The sequence below is a fragment of the Pan troglodytes genome, chromosome 7 (assembly GCF_028858775.2).
Source record: "Pan troglodytes isolate AG18354 chromosome 7, NHGRI_mPanTro3-v2.0_pri, whole genome shotgun sequence".
Classification (NCBI taxonomy): Eukaryota; Metazoa; Chordata; class Mammalia; order Primates; family Hominidae; genus Pan; species Pan troglodytes.
This window is the reverse complement of record NC_072405.2, coordinates 134033266-134060159: the sequence shown is the minus strand read 5'-3', so window position 1 is coordinate 134060159 and position 26894 is coordinate 134033266. Positions and strand designations below refer to the sequence as shown.

Here is a 26894-nt window from a genome sequence, read left to right as displayed (position 1 = left end):
AGCTGATGAAATACTTATTACCTCGATGGTGGTGATGATGTTATGAGTGTATGCCTATGTCCAAATTCACCAAATTGTATAATTAAATATACAATATATTTTACAGCAATTATACCTCAGTAAAGATGTTTAAAATATTTTTCAGGAATTTTGAAAAAAAACTATACAAGGCAAGCTTAATCAGAATCACCAATATTGGCGCAAGGTGCCATTAACCAACAGTGGCAATGGTAACAGCTTAAACCGAGGAGAATCAGGTGTGTCTGAGGCTCTCTCCAGCACACCCTTCACCTGCCTCCATTTCGCTCCTGCTTAACAAGCCCAGGCCACTACCTGGTTCTAATCTTGGCCCTGGTATTTAATCTCATTTCATGCCAGCTCAAACAGCAGTTCTCTGTAGATCAGTGTACAGTTAGCCCTCTGCCCTCTGCTCCCTGGCTCTTCCTGGGGGCCCTCCTGGCTCACAGCCCAGATACTAAGCAACCATTGTCAAATATTTACTGAGCAGAGTGCAGCCAGCCAAGGCTTCTGAGGAACTGCACTGGAAATATTAAACAGTCCAAATGCCACTCCCATTGCATTTTGATAATACTTTCAGAGTTTACAAATGACCCTTACATCCTATGTCACCCAGCATCCCACCTCCTACGTGCCACCATCTGAGTGCTTACCGTAATCCAGCACCGTGCTACTACATCCCAAACACGAATGCATCTACACCACACACCACCCCATGCGCAGGTGCATCTCCACTTTAAAGATGAGACAACTAAGGCTCAGAGACGTGAATCAGCTTGCCCAAGGTGGTACAACCAGCAAAGGGCAAAACAGCAATTGAACAGAGTAGGTCTGACTCCCAAGTCCACACTATGTGGACTATTATGTCATGATTAGATGCAATCATGTTAGCACATTGATAGGTCATAGTAAGCACGCAAGTACACAGACTCCCAAAGCATCAGGCTGTGGTCTCTCCCTGGCATGTCTTTCTTCTACCTCCCCTCTCTCTTTTATTTAATTGCTTGTCTAATTCCTACCGCCCTTTGAGAACCAGCACAAATGTCAACTCCTCCTTAAAAATTCCTTTCTCCTCTCAGCTATTTGTACCCAAAAGTGCTTACTGTATCATAATGCAATTGTCATGTGTCATTTACATGTTTATTTCCCTGGGAACAGGGACTATGCTTCATAAATCATGGAGTCAACTTCAACTGGGGTAGTGCTTAACATACAATAGATTTTCAGTACTTGTTTGTTCAAGGAAGATAAGGGAGGAAAAATGAGGAGAAGAAAGAAGAAGAAAAAGAGAACGAGAAAGAGAGGGAAAAATAATTCAGAGTCTAATTTGCCTGTAACATATTTCTTAATTAATTCACATGCCTCTCATGAAACAATCTATTCTTATTGTCCAGCCTTGAAGCTATTCAAGTAGAAAATCAGGACACAAGGACTGACAAGTATGAATGTACTTAAATGAGTGTATTTCTGGCTGTGTTCTGGAAGATGCTGGTTACTATATAATACTTAGAGCAACCAATTTGCAAATCATATCCCTCAGCAAACTCCTTCACACATTCCATCCCCAGAGTTTGCTGCAACCTGGAAGATGTTCCTAGAATGTTCCATTTCTATTATAAGAGTTAAGACTTCCTTGAATTGGACTGGGACAGAAGGCATTTGATCAGGCGTCTGTTTTTCCATTCTGGTTCTTCTGGCTGAGGGTATCAGAATCTTGATTCAAAAGAGCTGACCTCCCTCCTGGGCAATCTGCTCTGTTGCAGCAGGAACATCCCTGAGTCATTTCTCAACGTAGGTGTTTTCTGCATTCTTTCTGCCAAGGTGACACCGCTTCCTAGGATCAGAGCATCTCAGTTTATTTTCTATGCTTCCTCCTTTGAGAAAAATGGATCATTCATGTCCTTGTTTTAGAGGAGGGAACACAGGAACGTAAATACACAGAGAAGGACCTGTAGACCTACTAGAAGGAAGAAAAAACCAAAGTGGAAGTCCCCCCAGCACCAGGGCTGCCTTGTTCATGCACCAGGCAGTGCCTTTCATAGAGCTGACAGCACTTGCTTCCATTTTGGACCTGAGGTCCAGGCATGATGGCCAGCACCTCAACAGAAAGGTATCCCAGGGAGAGTCTCACACCCCATGAGGTGTGAATTTTCACACTCGTCAAATGAGACAGTTAACAAGGTGTGATGTTGGGACATCATGCCAGGCCACCTGGACTCCGCAGTGTGACTGCCCAGTGTAAAATATATGTCTGGAACTTCAGATCCAAGCTGCAGGTGACCAATGAGAAATTGATCTTTAGAGTGCCATTTACAAGGTGAAAACTCCTCAAGCAGGAAAGGGGTTTGAAATATTCTGGAAAGTTTATTGCTGATTTGCCTTCAACAAATATCAATAGTTTGCATTTACAAAGTCCATGCTGTCAGCCAGGCTTGTTTTAGATGCTTGGCATGAATAACTTTAATTCCTCCAGGAACCTTACGTGGTAGGAACTATTATTATCCCCATTTACCATTGTTAGTTTCTAAGTGAGATCCGAAAAAAGTCGGTGGGGTGGCGGGCAGCTGGAAAAACACTCGAGGAATCGCAGGGAGTTTCCACATGGCTTTACTCTTTCTCTGGGCGCAAGCGAGCCTGGGTGCGAGCCTGGGCGCGAGCCTGGGCGTGAGCCCCAAGCCAGAGGTACAGCGTTAGCAGCGTAATTGTACCTTTTACAGACAACAGTGGCTCCAAGCCAAGCACGAGCGCATCTGAGTGGTTACTTAATGCGCCTCACGTGGCGTGGTTACGTAACGTGTGGAGTTGTGCATCTGCACTCCAAACCTGCTGAGACACGCCGCGTCAGAAAGTCGCCTCGGCCTACTCCCGACTAGAGCGCAGCCATCTCCCTTGCAACCATGAAGAAAGTACAGCACAGAGAGGTTCTCTAACTTGCCCGAAGTCACACAGCTAACAAGCAGTTGTGCTGGGACTCAAATTCACTCTGACAATAAAGCCACATTCTTCAACTTTACTATTATATTTTCAGTGGCCACCTATTATAAATATGATGTTGCTTGGGCATTATAAGATAAATATTTGACAAGTATGGAAGATATCTATCCATCTGGGATCAACATATGTGAATTAGAAACCTATGTATCTACATATGGTACATATGTTTGTGTATGTATCTTCATATACAAACCTTCCAAACCTGTTAAATCTAAATATGTAGAATTGAAATCTGCTTGGATATCACTTTTATGAAATCTTATAAATACCACAAGGCAAAAAGCGAAGAAATGACCCAAAGAGACAGGGGAAGGACTAACATTTATCTAGCTCCCTGTTTTCTGGCATTTGAAAAGTTATTTCACGTAAACCTCAAGACTTGCAACACAGAGACTGCTCCCATTTTACAGATGAGGAAATGGTAGCTTAGAGGTTAATGGCCCAAGTTCACACAGCTGCTAAGAGGCAGATCCTCATTCAAACCAGGATTCCTGCGGGCTCAAAGCCCAGACCTCTAAAATCATTATTATTGACGTTTAATATCTTGTGCTGTTTTTATCTGTCTCCTGAGTGTCAGTGCAAGCACTGTCAAAAAATAAACAAAATTGGAAGAAAACAAAACAAGGAACGTTGCCCTGGCTCTACAATGTCTCCTAGTTGAAAACAAGTGGAATATCTGTGTGGTCTCCTAAAGCCTCACAAGCTTGTCAGACCCCATCCTGGAGTACCCCGCAGCCCATTCTGTATCTGACTTGCATTCTCACTGTATGCAGAAGTTCTGCTCAGTTGCTTCAGGTTTCAAAAACTAAATCTCTGGATAGGCAAACAGGCCTGAGGCCCATCGTCAGCTGTCTATCCCATTAACAATGAACAATGGACGTGGAATGTCCGCTCCATCTACATTCCCGAGAAGAAGTTCGGTACCCAGCTCCTGGGAACAAGCCATAGGACACCCGTTCCATCAGCACTGAGCATCGCTGATGAATACAGCCATTGTGGAGGCAGCCCCCACCACAATGAGGGGACAACGCCAAACAGACTGTTTTCTTTTTCTTTTTCTTTTAAAATCACATCACATGATTCTTTCACTTCGACATCAAATATCCTGCTGTTACAAGGAACAAGCCTGAATTATCTTCTCAAGCAGATTAGGAAAGATAACCAACGTGGCTAACAGTGGTTCCTACAGGGAGTCAGGCCACTGGGACCTCAACCTGCCCTGCTGATGGTGGTGCCTCTGATAGAGAGTCCTACCCCACATTATTTGTTAAGGTGGCTCACGCCTGTAATCCTAGCATGTTGGGAGGCCGAGGTGGGTGGATCGCTTGAGCTCAGGAGTTTGAGACCAGCCTGGGCAACGGGTGAGACCCCATCTCTACCAAAAATACAAAAATTAGCCAGGCGTGGTGGCACATGCCTGTAATCCCAGCTACTTGGGTGGCTGAGGCAGGAGAATCACTTGAACCCGGGAGGCAGAGGCTGCAGGGAACCGAAACTGCAACACTACACTCTACCTTGGGCAACAGAGTGAGACCCTGTCTCAAAAAAATTTTTTGAAAAAGGGAAAAAGGAAAAATTAAGTCCCAATATTATCTTCATTCATAGCACATGACTCAACACTCTCCTGCTGCACCTCCCAGATATCAGAGTTACTTGGGATCAAATGACACTTATTTACTAGGTTTTTTGGTCTTGGGCATGTTGAGAGCATTCTTTTGTCTCACCCCTCAGCTCCTACAACTCTGTGATATTTGTATCATGGAATGGCCTCCCTAAAACGGGAAGGGGATGAGGGGCAGGCATGTCATTTAGATCTGCCAGAATCAGAAAATCTGGTTCTAGCCTTGGCTCCCACTCAACCGCTGCCTGGCCAGGTGATCTTAGACAAGTCTCCACATGGTCTCTGCAAGCCCTCACAGCTTCTTTGTGCAAATGAGAAAAAGGTGACCCTTGAGGGGAAGCAGTCCTGCCAGCACCAGGCTTGGCAAGCATGCCTCCAGCTCAGTTCTGCCCCAGCCCCTCAGCCAGGGCCTCAGGCAGGGCATAACCCACACAGCCATTTGCAGAGCCCTGCATCTCTGTTTCAGCGCATTAGTTGTAAAGTGGGACAGATCATGTGTCCCACAAAATTCTCTGCACTGATGAGGCTAACAGGACATAGAGAACAGCTCATGAATTAGCCGAGTGATAGGAGATTTCTGTTGCCCTGATTCAATTCTACCTCACTTCCTGGGCACTCCATAATACTTCGGATGAATAGCAAAGAAGCCATTACTATTTTGAAGTTGCCACTTCCACACTTAGAGGACCAGCTCCTTCAGAATTTGATCAAAAGTAGGGTGGCCCTTATAAGTGTGCAGCCTCTGCAACTGCATAGGGCCCCATGCTCAGAAGGGCCCTGTGCTTGGCTTAATACTCTGATGTTACCATATTGAAATTCTTGGTAATTTTTGAGGAAGGAGCCCTGCACTTTCATTTTGTACTAAACCCAGCAAATTATGTTGTAGCTGGTCCTGCCAACAAGCCTACAAAAGCACCAAATAGCTTTCTTACATCTCACAAAAGATTTGGATAAGGAAAACAGGAGGTATCATTCTGCAACTCCAGAGTCATCCAACCCCTCTGTCGGATCATGGAAGCTCTAGTTATAGAATGCGAGGCAGTATTGTGCACTGCACAGAGCACAGGCTTTAGGAGGCAAATTGAGCTGGGTTCAGTCCTGCATCCTGCCAGACCTCAAACAAATTATCTAACCTGCCTGAACCCAGGTTTCCTTACCTGGAAGGCAGACTAGTAATGCCCACTCTTCCCTATGCATAATGAAGAAAGGTCTATAAACTGCCTGGCACACAGCAGGTGTACAACAATGTCAGTCCCCTTTCTGGCTTGTTTCAGGAACAGATGCTGCGAGATGGGGCATGCCCTCATGTTCCAAAAGGCAGGGAGGTTATAGGTGGCCCCGATGTTCCTTTCGGCTCTAGGAGTCTATGATTCTCCATTAACTAAAGCCTCAAGCCAGCTCACCTTCAGCCCACAGATATTAGCCAGGACACTTTGGATCGCAAGGATGGAAACCCAACTCATATTAACTTAGACCAAGGAAGTTTGCTAGCTAGTGAAACGGGGAAGCCCAAGGACACAGGCGCTGCTGTGTCCGAGGATTTGTACAATGTGATTCTTTCTCTCTCTCCCTTTATGTAGTGGACAAAATGGGCACTAAGAGCCCTAGACTCACGCACTTTCACTGTAGCAGACTCAGCAGGAGGCAGATGTGTATCTCTCTCAGTATCTATATATCCACCAAGGGAAAGACTCTAATTGACTCTAATCCTGCTTGGATTACATCTTCACTCCTGAACCAATCCTGATTGCCGGAGTCACAGGACACATGCCTACATTGGTGACCAAGGGCAGGACAAAGGGGCTAAAGCCTCATGACTGACAGCCCCAGTGAGGCCACACAATGGGGGAAGGGGAAATAAGGAGAATAAGGATGCCATGCAGAGAAAGGCAACATACCCACTGAGCTGCATGTGGTTGACTGTTCACTTCCACTGGGTGCCAAAGGATATGAAAGCAGGGAGAGTTGAACTGCGGTGCTACTGCCAGTAGCACTTAAACCAGCCTTCACTGAAGGATGGAAAATATATGGACATGCCGGGCGCCGTGGCTCACGCCTGTAATCCCAGCACTTTGGGAGGCCAAGGCAGGCAGATTGCCTGAGCTCAGGAGTTCAAGACCAGCCTGGGAAACATGGCAAAACCCCATCTCTACTAAAAATACAAAAAATTAGCCAGGCATGGTGGCGTGCACCTATAATCCCAGCTATGGGGAGGCTGAGGCATGAAAATCACTTGAACCCAGGAGGTGGAGGTTGTAGTGAGCTGAGATCGCACCACTTCACTCCAGCCTGGTTGACAGAGAGAGACTGTGTCTCAAAAAAGAAAAGAAAATATATGGACACATATCACTTAGGAAAAGCTCCATGAGAAAAGGCAAAGACAGGAAACTCAGGGTGTGTTCCTAGCTACCAGCTGCATAACTACAATTAACCCCACAGGTTAATTGCAGTTTTTAATAGTTATGTGTTTATATTTATGGTTACCTTCCATTTATGCAAGCAATACTGGGTTTCCATTTTTGTGCTCACAAAAATTTCCTTTTTAAGATAACTTCAAGTAAAAACAAATGTCAATTGAAAAGAAAATAATAAGCAAATAATAATTATAAGCAAACAATAATTTGCTTATTATTTAAACATAGGTAACTGTGGATGCAATAGTGCATGTATTGTGCCAATGACTGAAGTATGGGAAACAGCTCAGTACACTATATAAACAGGACTTTACCTTCCCAAGGAGCACTAAAACCAAAACTGTGCTTTTACTGGTTCCTACAGTATCTCCAACAAACCAAATATGTATCTCTTATTGTATGGATGGCAAAGATCCAAGTCACCATATGAACCTGTAATAAGGTCCTAGAACCCTCAGCCTCTGACCTATTCCTTAGACATAGCTGTGTCTCATGACAAAGGGGGAGAGCCAGCACTCCAGTACACTGGCTTACAGTATTATTCTTTGTTTCAGAGGAGACACACAAAGGTGGGGTTGATATGAAAATCTCTCATTGCAGAGCTGGCCAGGATGATTGTCCTTGAGAACAGAGGGGCCCATTCTCCTGGTCATCCAAGGCCAGCTGGCCCCAAGGAGTACCAGCCACCTCTCTGGGGCCAGAGTCTCCCCAGCTGATTTCCGCATGTACCAGTGTGTGAAGTGACAGCTGGTCCCTGGTTAGGATGACTATTTGGTCCTCCAGTTTGCTACCGATTTTAGCCAGAGATCATTTAGGAATGCCTATATTGTCATCTCACCTTTTCAATTATTTTCTCCAGGCTAAAGCGAGCAGTCCTCAGGGTTTTGATGTGGATCGAGATGCCAAAAAGCTGAACAAAGCCTGCAAAGGAATGGGTATGAGAGATATTTTGTTGCTAATTTGCTTCTGAAGTTGATTAAACTTGGTCTCATGTCCAACTTCCCCATGATGTTAGGAAGCTGACATCTCACTATCTTGTGTATTCCAAGCTAATGCAAGTCAATCACTTCCACTAACCTCTTTATTAAAGTTCGCAAAATTACAGTAGGATCCTATTACTTTTCAGGATTCTATATAACAGCTAGGAGTTGGATATTGTGACGTTTAATTTGAACTTGAGGTGAGAGAAACTTCATGAGAAGTGCAGTTCATGCAATCCTGGTGTATTAGTCTGTTCTCACACTGCTAATAAAGACATACCCGAGGTGGGGTAATTTATAAAGAAAAGGAGTTTAATGGACTCACAGTTCCACGTGGCTGAGGAGGCCTCACAAGCATGGCAGAAGACAAAGGAAGAGCAGAGGGACTTCTTATATGGCAGCAGGAAAGAGAGAATGAGAACCAAGTGAAAGGAGTTTCCCTTTATAAAATCATCTGATCTCGTGAGACTCATTCACTACCGTGAGAACAGTATGGGGGAAACTGCCCCTGTGAGTCAATTATCTCCCACCAGGTCCCTCCCACAACATGTGGGAATTATGGGAGCTACGATTCAAGATGAGATTTGGGTGAGGACACAGCCAAACCATATCACCTGGTATGATCTAAACCCCTCTGATCCCTTCCCTAGGAGATGGTGGGGAATTGAGTCTGATGAGAGCTGGATTAGGGACCTGGAAGCAGCATGTAGAAGTAGATCGGCCGGGCACAGTGGCTCACGCCTGTAATCCCAATACTTTGGGAGGCCGAGGCAGGCAGATCACGAGGTCAAGAGATGGAAACCATCCTGGCCAACATGGTGAAACCCCATCTCCACTAAAAATACAAAAATTAGCTGAGGGTATTGGCATGTGCCGGTAATCCTAGCTACTCAGGAGGCTGAAGCAGGAGAATCGCTTGAACCAGGGAGTCGGGGGTTGCAGTGAGCCGAGATTGCGCCACTACACTCCAGCCTGGGTGACAGAGAGAGACTCCATCTCAAAAAAAGAAAAAGAAAAAAGAACTAGATCAAGTGAGTAACTGGCCAAGATCAACCATCAAGGGTTGAAAATGGAGAAGCTGTTTACATCCTAAGGGTCAGTGCATGGCCAAGAGTGGGGGACTCTGCAGGAAGTCAAAACAAAGGTAGACCAGGGACCAGGGTGGGATGAGGGAGAGAGCATCTAGGTCTAGGGCCGTGAAGAGAGGCCCTGGGATCCAAGGAAGCCACTCATGACACAAGGTCTAGTCCCAGAAGCCTGGAAGAGGGTGAGATCCAAAGCACAGATGGAAGGATTTCCCTTGAACAGGACAGGGAGGGAAGGCGCTGAGACTGACAGCTGGAGTAGTTGCCTTCATAGGTGTTGTTGGGGCAGAAATTGAAGGCATCCATGCCTGGTAACCTGACATTGCTCAGTGAGTGGTAGGTGAGGTTGTCTGCTAAAGAGAAGGGTTTGACAATGGAGTATGGGGCTTGAGTGGTGGCTTGGAATAGCCCTTGAGTAGCAGAGAATGGGGAGACGACCAACAGAAGACTGCTGATACACACTAAGGGCCCCACTGAGTAGGGAGATCATGGTTTCTCATGGCTCCAGCCCACATGGTTGTGTGATTTTCCCCTGTATCCTTGGAGGTAGGACGGGAAAAATGGATTGACTCTGGGCTTGCTGATCAGGAGTTCCAGAACAACAAGCAAGTGAAATCATTGAAGGAGACAGAGGGGTCAAGGGGCAAAGTGGATTAATTTCCTAGATTTTCTTTTTTACATTTATTGAGAAACTGTTAAACTTTCAGGCATTGGGCTAAGCACTTTATATACAAAATCTCATCAAGTTCTTACAAAAATCCATTTTCCAGCTGAGGAAACTGAGGACCTGACATTTTAAGTAAGACAGCCAAAGTCACCAAGCCAGTAAGTGGGGAACACTGGGATTGAACATATTCTTGTCACTCACTCCAAATGCCACCAATTTAGAGACATCCTAGCTAGGGCACCTCAGCCACATGGCTGCAGTCCTGGAGGGGGTGGGGACAGACTGAGAAGACATTGCTCAGTGTCATTAACAACAGGTAGGAGCCATCTCAGTCCACAGAATGTTTTATTAAATTAATTTTTTGCTTATCGAGATATAATTTGCATACCATAAAATTCACCCTTTTGCAGCATGCAGTTCAGAGTTTTAGTATATTCACAGGATTTTGCGACCATCTCCACTTATTCCAGAACATTTCATCACCCCAGAAAGAAACCTCACACCCGTTAGCAGCCCCTTCCTCCCTTCACCTCCAGGCAATCACTAATCAGCTTTCTGTCTCCACAGATTTGCTTATTCTGGACATTTCACATAAATAGAATCATATGATATGTGGCTTCTTTTACTTGGCATAATGTTTTACAAAAACAAGTGATAGGTTTTTTACATAGAAGTGGATTAGTAGAGATTTACTTTCCTAGAATGGGTGTCATGGTAGAATAAATATGGCCACAAATTTTTTGTATGGCTCCAGAGGAATAAAACTTGGATCCATGGTAGAAGTTCCAAGGAAACATATTTTGCTTTAATATAAGAAACTTGGCTGGGCGCAGTGGCTCACACCTGTAATCTCAGCACTTTGGGAGGCCAAGGCAGGTGGATCGCCTGAGGTCAGGAGTTTGAGACCAGCCTGGCCAACATGGTGAAACCCCGTCTCTACTAAAAATATAAAAATTGGCCGGGTGTGGTGGTGCACACCTGTAGTCCCAGCTACTCGGGAGGCTGAGGCAGGAGAATCGCTTCAACCTGGGAGGCGGAGATTGCAGTTGAGCTGAGATGGCACCACTGCACTCCAGCCCGGGTGACAAAGACAGACACCATCTCAAATATATACACACATACATATATGAAACTTATCTAGCCATAGAATTGTAGCCTTGCCCAAGAAATGTTGAGAAGTCTGCAGGAGTTGGGATTGGGAAGATCTGGTAGGAAAGTAGTACAAGGAATGGCTACATATTAAAACCCATTTATGCCTAGTGTTCCATTATTGGGACACTAAGCATGTGGGAGTTATTTATATCCTACTGCTCAAGGTCATTGCCAAGGTCTGATTGCGAAAATTCAAAAAACTGCAACCTCAGGCATCAATGCGTTAAGAATTCTTGAATAAATCAGAGCTAGAGAATGGGGGGAGGAAGACAGAGAAGGAGGGAGGAAAAGAAAGAAGATAGGGAGAGAGAAGAGAAAGAGAGAAGAGAGAGGGAGGGACAGAGTGAAGGAGAGAAAGAAGAGAAGGAGGAAGAGAGAGAAAGAAGAGAGAGGAAGAGAGGGAGGGAGGGAGAGTGAATGTGCAACCTGTGTTCTCATCTACAAAATGAGGATAACAATGTCTCCTCACATGGAGAGGGATAAAGCAGGCAACGCAGAGCCCAGCACCTCATTGGCCCTCGTTGCATGTGGATCTCCTCCTTTGGAACAATATGCTGGGATCCAAAATCTGCACAAAGCCAGTGAGATCGGTATGAGCATGGAGTAGGCACGCCCTTGTTCTCCATCACTCAGGGTGAACTGGGTTGAATGGGGGCTCCCCAAAAATATATCCCCCCAGAACCTGTGAATGTGACTGTTTGGAAAAAGGGTCTTTGCAGATATAATTAAGTTAAAGATCCTGAGATGTGATTATCCTGGATTACCTGGGTGAGCCCTATATCTAATGACAAGTGTCCTTAGGAGAGACAGAGGAGGAGACACACAGAGAAGGCCATGGGCAGATGGAGACAGAGACTAGAGAGATATGGCCAGAAACCCAAGAATGCTAAGGGTTCCCGGCAGAAGCCAGGAGGGGCAAGGAACAGACACTGCCCCGGGGCTGCTGGAGGGACTGTGGGCCTGCCGACATCAGGATTTCAGACTTCCACCCTCCAGAGCTGTGCGGGAATAGGCTACTGTTGTTTTAAGCTATCAAGTTTGTGGTCATTGAATCAGCAGCCTCCCCTCCGGAAACTGAGACAGTGAACAAGTGGGAAGCAGTGACTTGCTCAGGCAGGCAGGACTGTGCCCATTCATTACTTCATCTGTCTTCCTTGCACTCCCATTTCCAAAGGAGAAATGAGGGACTGCGCAGCCCAGCAGTGCTAGCAGAAGAGAGTGACCCCTAAGCACCAGAGCGGGGGCTGCAGCCTCCTGGGCCCAGCCAGGCAGGCTGGGCTGGCATTGGAGCCCAAGGGAAAGCTGAGCCTCCACCACAGCCCCGATCACTGTTCTGCCACAAGGGCCTGGGGGCTTCCCACCCTGTCTGGAGCCCCCTTCCTGCTGAAATGTGACTCGGTATCTTCCCAGAAAATTTCTCGGAAAAGCAAAACCAAGGAGGCCCGGAGGCACTTCCTGAGGCTGATTATTGCCCCGTCTTTGACCTCTGCTGTGAAATTACAGTGTCCAGTGTGTGGCTCCTTCTTTTCTCATTTTTAAAAAAGCCTTTCCCAGAACCACTGGGGACTGGCCCTGGTGCCTCAAACCATTGTAAGTATTTACAGGAAATCATTCAGCGGCACTGCTTATACGATACACATATTGTGAAATGTAAAGTGAGGTCACTGTTCAGTGACTGGGTAGTAGAAACACCCCCCGGATCAACCTGAGACCTGGACTCGAAGAACTTGGGGGAAATCCAGTGTTGTTTTCATGGCCTCCCCCGACGTCCAGGTTGTTGCTGGGCCGTCTCAGGACTGTTTTGCAATCTGGTTTCTCGCCCTTTTTTTTCTTTTTTAGCTTTAAAATTTCACAGATTTTTATTAGGTTTTCTTTATTATTATTATACTTTAAGTTCTGGGATACATGTGTAGAACTTTCAGGTTTGCTACATAGGTATACATATGCCATGGTGGTTTGCTACACGCATCAACCCGTTATCTACATTAGGTATTTCTCCTAACGCTATCCCTCCCCTTGCCCCTGACCCCCTGACAGGCCCTGGTGTATGATGTTCCCCTCCCTGTGTCCATGTGTTCTCATTGTTCAACTCTCACTTATGAGTGAGAACATGCAGTGTTTGCTTTTCTGTTCCTGTGTTAGTTTGCTGAGAATAATGATTTCCAGCTTCATCCATGTCCGTGCAAAGGACATGAACTCATTCTTTTTTATGGCTGCATAGTATTCCATGGTGTATATGTGCCACATTTTCTTTATCCAGTCTATCATTGATGGGCATTTGGGTTGGTCTCTTTTTTTTTTAAAGCATTCCCAAAAAGAACATCTAAAAATCACTATTATTTTCAATATTAATTTCATTTTCCTGATTATCCAGTTGTGGACTCCATGTGGCATCAGAGTATGGAGGATTTCTATTGGTCCTCGCTACACAGACCCATCTGAATATCACATACAACTTAAACCACTTCAGAGACAAGGTTCTGTCGTGATGACATGCAAACTTCCTCATTCATTCATTCATTCATTCATTCATTCACCCATCAATTCATTCATTCATATGTGCACATGTTTAAGCATCCGTTCATTCAGCAAGTCATCTGATAAATACTGACAGCCTTCTGTGGGAATACCATGGTGAACAAAATACTCTGCTCCTGTGGAATTTGCCATGTGTCCTGGCAGAAACAGGAAGAGCAGGCAGCATGACAGACACAGAGGGCGAGATGCCTCATCTGTCCAGGAGTGTGCAGGGAGCTGAGACCTGAAGGAGAAGTAGGAGTGGAGGTGAGGATCGGCGTGTTCCAGATGAGGGGAACAGCCCATGCAAAGACCCAGAGGCAAGAAAGAAAGTGTTGTTTGTTCTAGGAGCTGCAAATCATCTACAAAGTGGGTGGAAAGTAGCCTGGGAGAGGACAGGTAGGAGGATGAGACTTTGAGAGGCCAAAAGGCCCCATAGGCCCCCCTGCAGAGTTGAAGCCTCATTCTGCATTTGAGAGGGCCTATACTGAAAGCTTTGAAGCAGAGGGGTGAGCAGGCCAATCTGCACTTCAGAACGGTTGTTCTGGGGGCAGTGAATGCCAATTGGAAAAAGTGAGAGCAACAGAGGAACTTGCATGTGGGTGGTATCCATAGTTCTGCTGAGCGATGGGGTGGAGATGAGGATGGAGAGAAATGGGTGCATCCGAGAGGCACTAAGGAGGTGGAATGGAGAGGCCTTAGTCTGATTGAATGTGGGGTGAGGGAAAAGGGACAGCCAGGCCTGAGCCCCAGCTTCCTGGCTGGCCCAGTACAGTGAGTGGGTCTCCTGCACGCAGAAAGGCTCCTTCCGGGCTTGGCACCTGCCAGGATCCAGGCCTGAGAGGCCAAGGCCCTCGTCTGGGACAGGAGTGGCCTGAATGGAAAGAAAGAGGTAGGCTCAAGAGATATTTACAAGAAAAAGAAATCCCTTTTGAAGTGAGATTTCTGACACTCAGAAGTTTTTTTTAAAAAATCATAATAGTGTCATAGAATGAGTAATTGGATTCCCATGATGGAGGCGAAGCTCCGGGAGGAAATGAAGGAGGACAACGTGAATCCCAGTGTTGAAACCAAGCCAGCACCAGGCAGGCAAGTCACTCCTGCTATTTTTGCAAGTGAGGTCCTCCTAGAATTCTGTTTCTCCAATTGAAACCAAACAGCTAAATGTTCCCAGAGCTGTAGAGGTGAAAATACTCTTTGAGGTTAAGTGAACGGTTCAAGGACCCAAAGGTTTGGAACATGGTTGTCACATCAGACCCCTGCTCAGGCCTGTCTTTCCAAGTCGCCTCTCTGTCTTTCCAAAGCTGACTCTGAGGGCTGGTGCTGGAGCAGAAGGAGGGTTAAACGGCTCACATTTTTTTGCCAGGGCTCCCTTTTTTTTCTCTACCCCATCTCTAGCTAGTTTCCCTCCATTCATTTCCCATCCCCATGGCCTAGATTTTTCCTACTCTCAACCCTTCCATCAAAATGCATTGCACGATCTTGTTCCTTCAGGATCCTGATGGCTCAGCTGGGTGGCAGCCATCATCTAGGTCCACCCACCAACCAGAGCAAGACAGCAGTAAGTGGCACCGTAACAGCACACACTGCCATTTAGTGGCCACTCCCTAGAGCCCAGGTGTCGGGCTCAGAATGTCAGTACTGCAGTCTTGGATAATCACTGCAATGATCCTAGAAACATACATGTAAATAGTGTGCTGTGCCAAAACAGAGGAAGCAGAAACTTAACAAGTGTGGCTGAGATTAGGTGAGTAAGCCTTGGGCTGCTCTGTGCAGAGATGGATCTAGAAGAGTAGCATGACACCAAACTGCGGGAAGTCTCGATGCCACCATAAGGGATTCTGATGTAATTCTAGGAGTCAAGAGGAATCACTAAAGGTATTTAAAGTATGGTGTGAAGTGAACACATGCAAGCTTCCCAGGGTGGACTGCAGAGATCAGAGCCTGGTATCGGGGTGAAGGCTAAAAACACTTAGGGCCTGTTAGGCAGTGACAGTAGGAATGAAGAAGAGGAACAGGTAAAAGAGTTGTCTCATAGGTGAGACAGGCAGGACTTGGTAGTATTTGAGAGTAAAAAAGACAGGTGGGCCCTCAAAGGTGACTTTGGATTTTCTCTAATCCATGTGATGCCATGCACTGAGACAAAGGAACAGGATGAGGAGTGGATTTAAGGATAGACAAAATGAGTTTGGTTTAAGCTACAATGGAAGTTGAAATGCCTTGGGAGATCCGTGGGAAGTTGACTACAGGCAGCTGGAAATAAGATCTGAACTCAGAGGAGAGATTAGGGCTAGAGGCGCTGATCCTGGAGTCATCAGTCAAAGGGCGAAAGTCGCCTGGGAAAGGAGTGACTCCAATAGAGAGGAGAACTGAAAATCGAGTTTAAAAGGCCAGTGGAAGAATACAGGCCAATCAAGAACCCTGAGAGGGAGGTGATGGAGAGGAGAAAAGAAGGACTGGGAAAGGAGGTACAAAGCCATCTAGGAAGGTGTTTCACACAAAGAATTGTCAACCGCAGGCCGGGTGCGGTGGCTCATGCCTGTCATCCTAGCACTTTAAGAGGCTGAGGCAGGTGGATCACCTGAGGCCAGGAGTTTGAGACCAGCCTGACCAACATGGTGAAGCCCCATCTCTACTAAAAATACAAAAATTAGTTGGGCATGGTGGTGGGTGCCTGTAATCCCAGCTACTCGGGAGGCTGAGGCAGGAGAATTGTTTGAACCCAGGAGGTGGAGGTTGCAGTGATCATGCCACTGCGCTCTAGCCTGGGTGACATAGCCAGACCCTGTCTCAAAAAAAAAATAATTCCCGACTGCAGAATTCAAATGCTGCAGAACAGTCAGGTACATGCAGGAATGGAGAAGAGGCGCTGCATTGTGCCTCAGCTTCCTCTTCTGTAAATAAGAGCTTGGACTAGATAGTCTCTAACATTTCCTCCAGCTCCAGAGATTGCTGACTGCTGTGCCTTGATCCCACCGAGCTCGATCACTGGGGTGAGCAGTTCATGGAGGGTGGTCCCTGTGCACACCCTGCATGGATGTGAGGCAGTGCCAGGCGCGTGGTCATTTACATCCCCTGGTGTCCCGGGTTTCCCACGTGCATGCTTAGGACCACCGCGGACTGGACCCACACTTGGATTCTCGCATTTCATTCTCACAATAGCCTTGTATACTATTACCCTCATCTTAGAGGTGGGAAAACTGAGACTTGGCAAGAAAAATCACTTGCCCAATGTCATGCAGTCGGTACAGGGTGGAGCTGTGATTTGAATCCAACCTGAATAAATCTAATGTGGGGTTTGATGGTAAAACAGTCTTTCTTATTCCCACACTGGAAATACCTGTGTCATCTTTCCGATCCTGGTTCCTGGTTCAAACAAGGATATTCTCCCCTTCTTTCTTATTCACTATAGTTTTCAGTACTGATCAAATTGCTGCCGTGAGCTTGTATTACTTTGAGCATCAGGGGTAAAAAAGCTTTTAAAAAATAACATAATTTAAAGGTAATAGGAGTTAAAAGGGGCAACCTCCCTTCATGGTTTCAATCAAGACTTCTCTCCTGAGATTAACAAATGTATGGGTGGGGTTAATATTGTAACAGTTTCAGCCTATATCTTAATCTTGTTCATGCAATTGTAAGCACCCAGAGGCCAAGGAACAGGCCATCTTTTTCCTTGTTGTTTTTTAAAACATTTTAGTTGAGATATAATTCATGCACCATATAATTCACCCATTTAAAGTGTTCAATTCAACAGTTTTTATTATACTCACAGATGCATGCAACCACCACCACAGTCAATTTTAGAACATTTTCATCACTTCAAAAAGCAGCCCTGGACTCCAGCTACCATCCCCCTAGGCAGCCCACCCACCCCCAGCCACTAGTATACTTCCAGCCTCTGTATATTCTCCTGTTCCAGACTTTCATACGAATGGAATTATATAACATGTGATCTGCTATGATTGACTTCTTTCACTTAGCGTAATGTTCTCAAGGTTCATCCATGTTATAACATCTATCAGTAATTTATTCCTTTTTCTGGCCAAATAACATTCCATTGTATGGATACCCCATATTTTGTTTATTCATCTTCAGGTGATGAACACTGGGGCTGCGTCCACGTTTGAGCTATTATGAGTAATGCTGCTATGAACATTCACATGCAATTGTTGGGTGGACATATGTTTTCATTTCCCTAGGAATAAAATTAAGGAACCAGCCATACTCGTTCCTCTTTCCACCACAATGCCTAGCACTGTGTGCCATGTGCTGCGAGGCCTCAATGGCTATTTGTCTAAGTGAATGAAAAGAATATAGTTTTCAGCACAAGGCATCAAAGCTAAGGGTCCGTTGGGTTCCATAGACACCTCCAACCACCTTTAAGCTGTGAGTCCTGGCTTCCTCAGCCTGGACTAAAATAAACTTCCATCTTGTTTCTTATTCACTGTGGCTTTGTTTGTTTCTCCTGTATTTTAGGGACCAATGAAGCAGCCATCATTGAAATCTTATCGGGCAGGACATCAGATGAGAGGCAACAAATCAAGCAAAAGTACAAGGCAACGTACGGCAAGGTGATTCCAGGGGTGGTCAGCAAGCGTGCACCCAGCCATGGCCTCAGCCGTCTCGGCTTCCTCATGTCCCCAGGCCACGCAGAATATCTTTATAGCTTTATTGAGTCAGCCCAGGAGGAAAAGTGAAATAACCACTTAAAAGCATTAATGGAGTTCAGAAAAACTGAAATTGCTTTGTTAACTCAATAGCCTGTAAAATCAATACTCTTAAACTCATTTCTTAAATTGACTTCATTTTTCTATGAAGACCCTAGTCTTTTTTTCACTTAATTGGGACTAACTGTACATATGTAGATAGATCAGTAATTTGAAAATCAGTTTCCACAAGTGGGTCTTTATACAGGAATTTTTCATAAGCGATTGTTACAGAAAACTACCAAAAAACCCTCCATTGTATTAAGCTATCAACACCTATTTTTCTTTACATTTTCTTTCTTTTCTTTCATTCTTTTTATTGTTGAAAATAATTTTATAGAGAGAAGTCTTCAAGTATGCGTTAGGCTTTCTTATTTCTTTATTAATATATAATGAACACAACTTAAACTTTTCTTAATGTCATTAGAATTATCATTATGCAAAATGAATATCAATTATTATGCTGTATTCTCATTTATATTTTTCAAACTTTTACCATTTCAATCACTGTAGGTATAAATAGATATATAGAAAGATGAAGATGGGTTTTCCTATTTATTTGATACTGAGCAGGTAACAATTGCTTCAGGCCTTGGTCTTTTCATGGATAGAAAGAAGATGATAACTTAGCTCCCTTCTCAGGTTGCTGGGAGAATCAGTCAGGATAATGCCAGCATGTACCAATACAGGAAAAAGCTATGATAGCTATGATTGTTTCCATTTTACAAAATCACACACCTAAAAAAAAAAAGAGAACCAGGACTCACATCCAAGTCTCACATCCAGGTCTCCTGACTTCAAGAACAGTATCCATTCCTGGAGGACCCAGTGCCATAAATAGAGCTATTTGCTTGCACACTAAATTGCCCAAATGGCTGTGCTTTTGTGCTTTTTCTGCTTCTCTCCTTACTATTAGGTTCGTCAATGTAATTTTTGATGAAAATAAGTGCATCTTCAGTTCAATTGCATTTAATTGAATGCATGAAGCTGAATGTGTGTGTGGTTTTTGTTGTTGTTGTTGTTTTGTTTTGTTTTGAGACGGAGTCTCACTCTGTTGCCCAGGCTGGAGTGTAGTGGCATAATCTTGGCTCACTGTAACCTCTGCCTCCCGGGTTCAAGCGATTCTCCTGCCTCAGCCTCCTGAGTAGCTGGGATTACAGGCGCGCGCCACCATGCCCAGCTAATTTTTGTGTTTTTAGTAAAATTTTTGTATTTTAATTTTGGTCAGGCTAGTCTCAAACTCCTGACTTCGTGATCTGCCCACATCAGCCTCCCAAAGTGCCAGGATTACAGGCATGAGCCACCGTGCCCGGCCTGAAGCTGAATTTTTATCCCTGTCAACATCCCTAACTCCAGTAGCCTCCCAAAACACATTCACCCTACCAATATGAAAAGTCAGTCCAGGCAAGGTGGCTCACACCTGTAATCCCAACACTTTGGGAGGCCAAGGCAGGAGGATCGCTTGAGCCCAGGAGTTGGAGACCAGTTGAGACCTTCATCTCTACCAAAAATAAAAAATTAGCTGGGCATGGTGGTGTGTGCCTGTAGTCCCTGCTACTCAGGAGGCTGAGGCTGGAGGGTTGCTTAAGCCCAAGAAGTTGAGGCCTCAGTGAGCCGTAGTTGCACCACTGCACTCCAGCCTGGGTGACAGAGAGAGACCCTGTGGAAAGGAAAGAAAGAAAATAAAAGAAAAAGAGAGAAAGGGAGGTGGGGAGGAAGGGAGAGAAGGGAAGGAAGGAAAGAAAAAGAAAGAACGAAAGAATGAAAGAGAGAGAGAAAGAAAGAGAGGAAGAAGGAAAGAAAGAAAGAAAAATCGGATACAATGCTTCTTAATCTTTAGTCTTTAGTCTAAAGAAGAGTAAATGGATTCAAACTGAAAGCCTAGGGGCCCTGTTAAAACTTAAATGGGCATGTTCTGGCGCAAAACTTTGTGATACTTCATTTGCCAATCATTTGCTTACTTTCTGGTTCTCAGCTGTGTTTCAGAGAACTGAGACTGCCAAAGAGATAATCTAGAATCCCAACATCACAAAGCTAGAAGATGTTAGATATGATCCAATCTCAGCCCCGTGTCAGTTGACCTCCAAAGAGAATAACCATCCCATGGTAACAGAGTCAGCAGGAAAACCAGGAGTAGAGCTGAGCTATCCCGAGCCTTCTACTCTGCCCAGACAGAATGTAAGCACACAAGGATTTGTTTTTATGCCTGTGGCTTGTAAGAGTGGGAAGCTGGGATTTTTCTTCTCTGCAGCTGTATATAATGCCCACCTGGCCTGAAAATATATTTCCAATTTTTAGATGACTCCACACCATAGAGTACTGACCACAGACCTGCCTTCACAAGACGCAGTGTTGGCTGGAGCAGCCACTGTGGGGCAGAGGCATAATATTACAGCCCCCTTGTAGGACTGCAGATCCCAGGGCTTTGGACAAAAATACTCCGGGTTTTCCTCCCAGGCCAAGAGCTCAGAGCTTCATTTGAAAAATAGTTGATGTGCCTCCTCTTAGAAAATTGTTTGCAGCATGGGAGATTAATGATAAGCATTTGTTGACCATTTAAAATATGTCAGGCACTAATGCTCAGTATTGACAAGGATTGTCACATTTAGTTCTCCCAAAAACCCTGTGAGGTCAGTCTAGCACTGTCTCCATTTTCTAGAGCTGGAAACTGACAGTTGGTGAGATTAAGTACATTTCCAAGGTGACAAAGGTACGTGGCTGTGTTCTTTGCCACCATGCCACACTGCTGGGGAGCTGCCCACCCTATGCTATAGTTTGTGTCCTTGAAATGCCAGCTTGTCTATGGGCCTCCAATCTGAGCCATCCCAGGCTGTCACTCTATGTGAAGGTCTTTGGTTTAAGTTAGGGCATTAACTACTCTAGGTAGGCTGATGCCCATCCTTGACCATTTCTCCTGTTAAACCACATTGTCAGAGGGAGACAGGGAGAAGGTAGTTAGTTTTCTTGTGAAAAGAGGGTGCTCAAGGAAAAGAGGAAGACAGGTGCTTGTCAGAATAGATGGCAGGCTGGGGTCGTGGTGGCTCACGCCTATAATCCCAGCACTTTGGGAGACTGAGGTGGAGGATCGCTTGAGCCTAGGAGTTTGAGATTAGCCTGGACAACATGGCAAAACCCCATCTCTACACAAAAAAATTTAAAAATTAGCCGAGCATGGCAGTGTGTACCTGTAGTCTCAGCTACTTGGGAGGCTGAGATGGGAGGATCATCTGAGCCCGGGAGGATCATCTGAGCCCAGTAGGTCGAGGCTGCAGTGAGCCATGATTGCACCACTGCACTCCAGCCTGGGTGACAAAGTCACCCTGTCTCAAACAAAGAAAAAAACAGATGCCAGTAAGAATTCCATGTACTTCCCCTTCTACATACCTGCATTCTTCCTCACCTGTGTCCCTTCCAGGATTTAGCGAGATAACGGAAGTGACGGTACAGGCCGTCATTCTTCCCATGACAATCCTCTTTATTCCTGTTGTCCTCTGCAGTTGCTAATAGTGCCCCCTTTCACACTGAAAGGCATCCCAATTTGGATGACAAATTCTCCGGTCCTAGAGATAATAGCCCTGTATTTCAGCCCTTCCTAGCTGAATATTTGGGGAAAATTCTTCATCTTATCAGGTTCAACAGATCTTGAGGATTTTTTCAGCGATCTTGAAGACTGGCTGAAAAAGCTCTCTGAGCTCTCAAATGTTCCACAGATACTGTTGTTATTGTGATTCATCGGTGAGGTCTCCAGCCCTGAGCAGGGAGCTCCTCTCTGCCTCTCTGCCAGCCCTGGGGAAATGTGGATGGGCAGCTGAGAGCAGGTTGCATGTTCTCAGCAGGTTGCAGGTTGGCAGAATTCATGTCCACAGCACCTTTCTTGTCAACTATGAGCACTTGCAATAGTGCAAGCAGACACCTGCCCCTCTCCTCCTGGGCCATTCCCAGCACGTCTCTCACTGTCTTCTGGTAGGAGCTGGAGGAAGTACTTAAGAGTGAGCTGAGTGGAAACTTCGAGAAGACAGCGTTGGCCCTTCTGGACCGTCCCAGCGAGTACGCCGCCCGGCAGCTGCAGAAGGCTATGAAGGGTCTGGGCACAGATGAGTCCGTCCTCATTGAGGTCCTGTGCACGAGGACCAATAAGGTCAGTCCCAGCTGAGCCCGCAAGGGAGCATCACACACCCAGTAGAGATGGTTGCAGCCCCCCAGAAGGGACCCTACTTCCCAGCATTCTATCCATGGACTGAGCAGGTGTCTGGGGAGACATATGTGTGCTTGGTCCATGTGGGAGGACATCTCTTCCAGTCTTCCAGAGGTCAGTCTTGGTGTTGCTGCCACTTAACAGAATCGATCTTTTCAGAAGAGCTGTGTCCAGCGAGCTTCTGCTTTTCTAAACTGATGCTTTTATAAGCAGGAGGCACAATTCTACTTTCCCCCACCCAGCCTGACTTTGCGGCTCTTCTGACACGAAAAATCAACAAGCAGCCCAAGTATGTCTGTGCCACTGCCTGGGCTATGGCGGTCAGCTAGCATAGGGTACAAAAGAGGCTATCATGAGGAAGAGAGGTGAGTGGTGCTGGGGGATGCCAGTGAACACCCCAGTGGCTGCCAGTACTACCCTGAAGGGTTGTGTGAACTTCTGTCGTCAGACAGAGGGATGTCCCTTGGCACATGCCACCTTTGCAGGGGCTGAAGAGAGCATTTGTTGAGGCCCCATGGAGAACTATTTGTCTCTGGCTCCAGAAGCCAGGAGAACCAAGGGACTCATCAAGTCAAGAGGGTCCACAAATAATTCACAGGAGAGACCCCTCCCTCTTCAGCAACCACACATGACAGCAGAATGGGGCAGCCCAGCAAGGAAAATGCCAGAAGAGCCCAACATTCTTGAGGCCTCTCAGCAGGAAATAGAAGCAGAGGTTGGAGCAGACAGCAGGCAAAATGCAAACAGTGCCCTGACACAAAAATGCCTGGAGAAGGCCTGGGTGCTGGGCCACGTTCACGCTGCTCAGCCTCTTTTCCTGAAGCGCCGCCAGGGTCCAGGCTACAGCTGCAAACCTTTTCCAGAGCATCCTCGGACTTCTTTACTCTCCACAAGATAATAAAAATCCTCCATTTCAAGGAGTCTCAGGTTGGGATGATGCTTCGGAGGAGGGTTAGCACAGGCCCCCCGGGAGTGTGAGTTGAGGCCAAGAGGCACACAACTTCCCCCACTCAGCATCCACCCTTCTCAGAAGCACCAAGGTCCCAGCAGGGAGGCAGCCAACGCCAGGGCGGTCAGCACCTGCCTTTGTGAAAAGGTTAATTTTAATCATATTTTTCAGGCCAGGTACAGTGGTTCATGCCTGTAATCTTAGCACTTTGGGAGACCAAAGCAGGAGGATCACTTGAGGTCAGACGGAGTTTGAGACCAGCCTGGCTAACATGATGAAACCCCGTCTCTACTAAAAATACAAAAATTAGCCAGGTGTGGCGCCATGCATCTGTAATCCCAGCTACTTGAGAGGCTGAGGCAGGAGGATCGCTTGAACCCGGGAGGCAGAGGTTGCAGTGAGCCAAGATTGTGCCACTGCACTCCAGCCTGAGCGACAGAGCGAGACTTCGTCTCAAAAAATATATTCATATATATTTTTCTAATCTCATGTGATCATAGCTTTTTCTCCCTCAGCCTAGTTTCTTTAAGTTCCTGGCTTCAACCAATAAGCAAGTCCTCTCTATCAATCAAATAGATCTGATGGGATGAGAAGAAAAACCTGCAGAGAGTGAGTGCCAGGTTCAGGCAGATCCTGGTCGCGGGTTGGAAGGAGAAAAGGGAGGGAGCTGCACAAACACAAGTGATCAGCCTCCCCCAGCACCTGGCCTGCCCTTCCCTCCCACCCAGGAGTGCAGCAGTGAGGCTCCCCACTGCTTTCTCCCCATCACCACCTTCTCCCAGTCACCACCTACTGACTTTCATTTTAACTAGCTTGGTGGTGGGGGGCGGGGGGAGCAGGAAGCCTGCTCTTACAAGCTGCTGGTTCAAGTGTAAACTGAGGCAGCTCCTGAGGTGCACCCCTTGGCACCAGACATTGAAATATAAAGCAGTTTCTCCAAGAACACACCCTCAAGAGAAACTAGCACTCCTGCACGCAGCCAGTCTGTTACTGAACGAAGCCTTGTTTGAAGGAGAGAAAACTTGGAAACGACCTAAGCCTCCATCAATAGGAGGTTGGCTAAGTAAACCGTAGCTTATTGTAGTATGGAATATTTTGTGTCCCTTTAAAAAACTCTAGGTGACTATCCATGTACAAGCATAGCTGGATCTCCGGGATATTATTATTGAGAGAAAAACTAAGTCAAGGAATGATAGGTACAGTATTCCACCTGCTAAACACATGACACCTATACAATTCTGTTTTCAGTAGCACATATATATACAAATGCAAAAAAAGAAATCTGTGTATCTTTCTGATACACACTGAACTTCTAACATGGGTTACCTGAGTGGGGAAGAGAAGTGAGACCAGGCGAGGAGGTGGTGAAAGAAGGTGTTAGCCTAGCTGTAAACTTCTCACATTTAAAGAAAGAGAATGCATGCATTTGTCACTTGTGTGTTAGAGATGTTTGCAGAGGTGGGCGGAGTGGAGGGGGGTGGGTGGAAGGGCCCTTCACATCTCCAGGGACTCGCTCCAGGCGTGTGCCCTGGACCTATAGGGATGACCATCTTAAGAGGAAGTCTTGAAGGCACTTTGTGTCCAGACATGGTCTCCCGCCTCTTCTCTCTGTATGTCTCTGTGTCTCTTATTGATTAATCCCTCCTTGGAGTATTGATTTTTTTGTAAATTACCTTCCCTAGGAAATCATCGCCATTAAAGAGGCCTACCAAAGGCGTAAGTGACTTTTCATTCTGGCTTTGGATAAAGTATGTTTCTTTCAAAACACCTCTGGGAAACTAAATCATCTGCTTTCTTCCCTCCTTGTTTACTTCCTTCGAAGTATTTGATAGGAGCCTCGAATCAGATGTCAAAGGTGATACAAGTGGAAACCTAAAAAAAATCCTGGTGTCCCTGCTGCAGGTGAGAGGAAAGAGGTGTCACCTGTTTTATCATCTTAGGAAAAATCCTTGGCAACATGGCACCATGATGAAAAAGGGTAACGTAGATAAACATTTCTTCCTTATATTAAAAATATTATCGAGGGATTATCAACCCATGCTCCATCAGCCCAGCTCTGGTGAAATTATATTCAATTGGAATTACTTCCATATAAACAATCTGCCTAGTCATTTGCAGTTTACAATCACTTTTTGTAAATGAGTCGGCTCATTAAGCATCATTTTGTCATTTTGCCAATGAGGAAACGTAGGCCATGAGAGGGTGGGTAACCTGCCCAGGTTCATGCAGCCAGTAAGAGACAGCCCAGAAGCAAGAACCAGACTATCTGACCCCAAGCAGGGCCGCTTCTACAACACAACTCTACAATTACTTCCAGGATTCACTGGATCCTGGGCCTGTAAGGACTACAACAAGAAACTCAGCCAGGACATCAGGGCTTTCAGAATTGGCCCTGCTGGGACACAGCCCCCCGAGACCTCTAGACAGACACATCTGTATTCTCATGGACACACTCATCTTTACGAGCTCTGTGCATTTTCTCTGTTTTGTTTCTCCCAATGGGATACACTGACAGCAGAGAACAGAAGAGAGAGGCTTCCACTGCAGCAGGAAGAGTGTTTAAGTTTTCTCTTGCTGTATAACAAATCGCCACAAACTTAGCACCTCAGAACAACATAGATCTATCATCTCACAGTTTCCATGGGTCAGGAGTCCAAGTAGTATCTTGGAGATCCAGCTGAGTAATATTTGGGTTCGCTGAGTCCTTTGGTCAGGTTCTCAACAGGCTGAAATCAAGGTGTCGGCCAGGGCTGCCGTCTCATCTGAGGCTCAGAGTCTTCTTCCAAGCTCATTAATTGTTGGCAGAATTCATTTCCTTATGGCTGTGTTTGATGTCCCCATTTTCTTGCTGTTGACCAGAAGCTACTATCAGCTCCTAGAGACCGCCAGCAGCTCCCTTCCACACAGTCCCCCAAGGCAGTGCACCACATGGCTGTTTGGTTTCTTCCAGTCCGGCAGCAGCTCATCTCTCTGACTTCTTCCATCTCTGACCTTTTAAGAAGAGCTCATTCATTTGGGTCAGGCCGGCCAAGGATAATCTCCCTTTTGGTGGACTCAGCTGATTGGAGACCTGAATTGTATCAGCAAAATTCCCCTTTGCCATTGAATATAACGCAATCACAGGAGTGGCATCTCCTCACATTCATAGCTCTCACCCACACTCAAGGGAAGGGGATTATACAAGGATGTGGACCATTGGGTCATCTTAGAATTCTGCCCACCACAAAGGGCTCAAGTTAGACTTCCATGACCAGCTCTCAGGGTTTTTTAGGACTGAGACCTTGAGTGGTGAAATCTGATATTTTGAAACAAAGAGGGGACTCATTCTAGGGAAAACCAGAGATCGCACTCAGTCTGCTCAGAGGTCAGTGGGGTTTATGGGTGACTCTGGTTTCTACAAAAAAAAAAAAAAAAAAAAGACAAAACCAAGCGTTGCCACAGAAGCTACTCTGTTTATCCATTGTGCCCAAAAGATGGCAGCAAAGAGCAGGTGTTACCTCCTTGCCAGGCTGAACTGAGCTGAGAAAGAATTCACCTCTTTCTCCAGGACTTTGTTTTTTTTGTTAGTTTGTTTTCTGTGGTCAAGCAGGAATGCA

General features: G+C 45.9%; 2 protein-coding genes across 14 annotated transcripts in view; one reads left to right on the top strand and one right to left on the bottom strand.

The window, feature by feature from the left end:
• The window catches only part of FAM91A1 (family with sequence similarity 91 member A1), a 203497-nt gene that overhangs the window by 95153 nt on the left and 81450 nt on the right, over positions 1–26894 (bottom strand). For 4 of the 12 annotated variants that reach the window (XM_054657004.2, XM_054657001.2, XM_054657006.2 and 1 more), the window contains exon 3: positions 7886–7968. The exons of 5 other annotated variants lie outside the window; for them this stretch is intronic. The gene's annotated coding sequence lies outside the window, so the exon portion shown is untranslated. Of the gene's footprint in view, positions 1–671; positions 874–7885; positions 7969–26894 lie in introns of those variants that run through there. 3 more of the 12 variants (XM_054657013.2, XM_016959827.3, XM_054657012.1) reach the window with 3 other exon arrangements.
• ANXA13 (annexin A13) overlaps positions 1–26894 on the top strand; it is a 56787-nt gene that overhangs the window by 16765 nt on the left and 13128 nt on the right. For both annotated transcript variants that reach the window (XM_001149745.5, XM_001149806.7), the window contains 5 exons: positions 7907–7982; positions 17925–18019; positions 22122–22292; positions 24981–25014; positions 25121–25200. In XM_001149745.5, coding sequence (XP_001149745.1) covers positions 7907–7982; positions 17925–18019; positions 22122–22292; positions 24981–25014; positions 25121–25200 — 456 coding nt within the window. The remainder of the gene's footprint in view (positions 1–7906; positions 7983–17924; positions 18020–22121; positions 22293–24980; positions 25015–25120; positions 25201–26894) is intronic.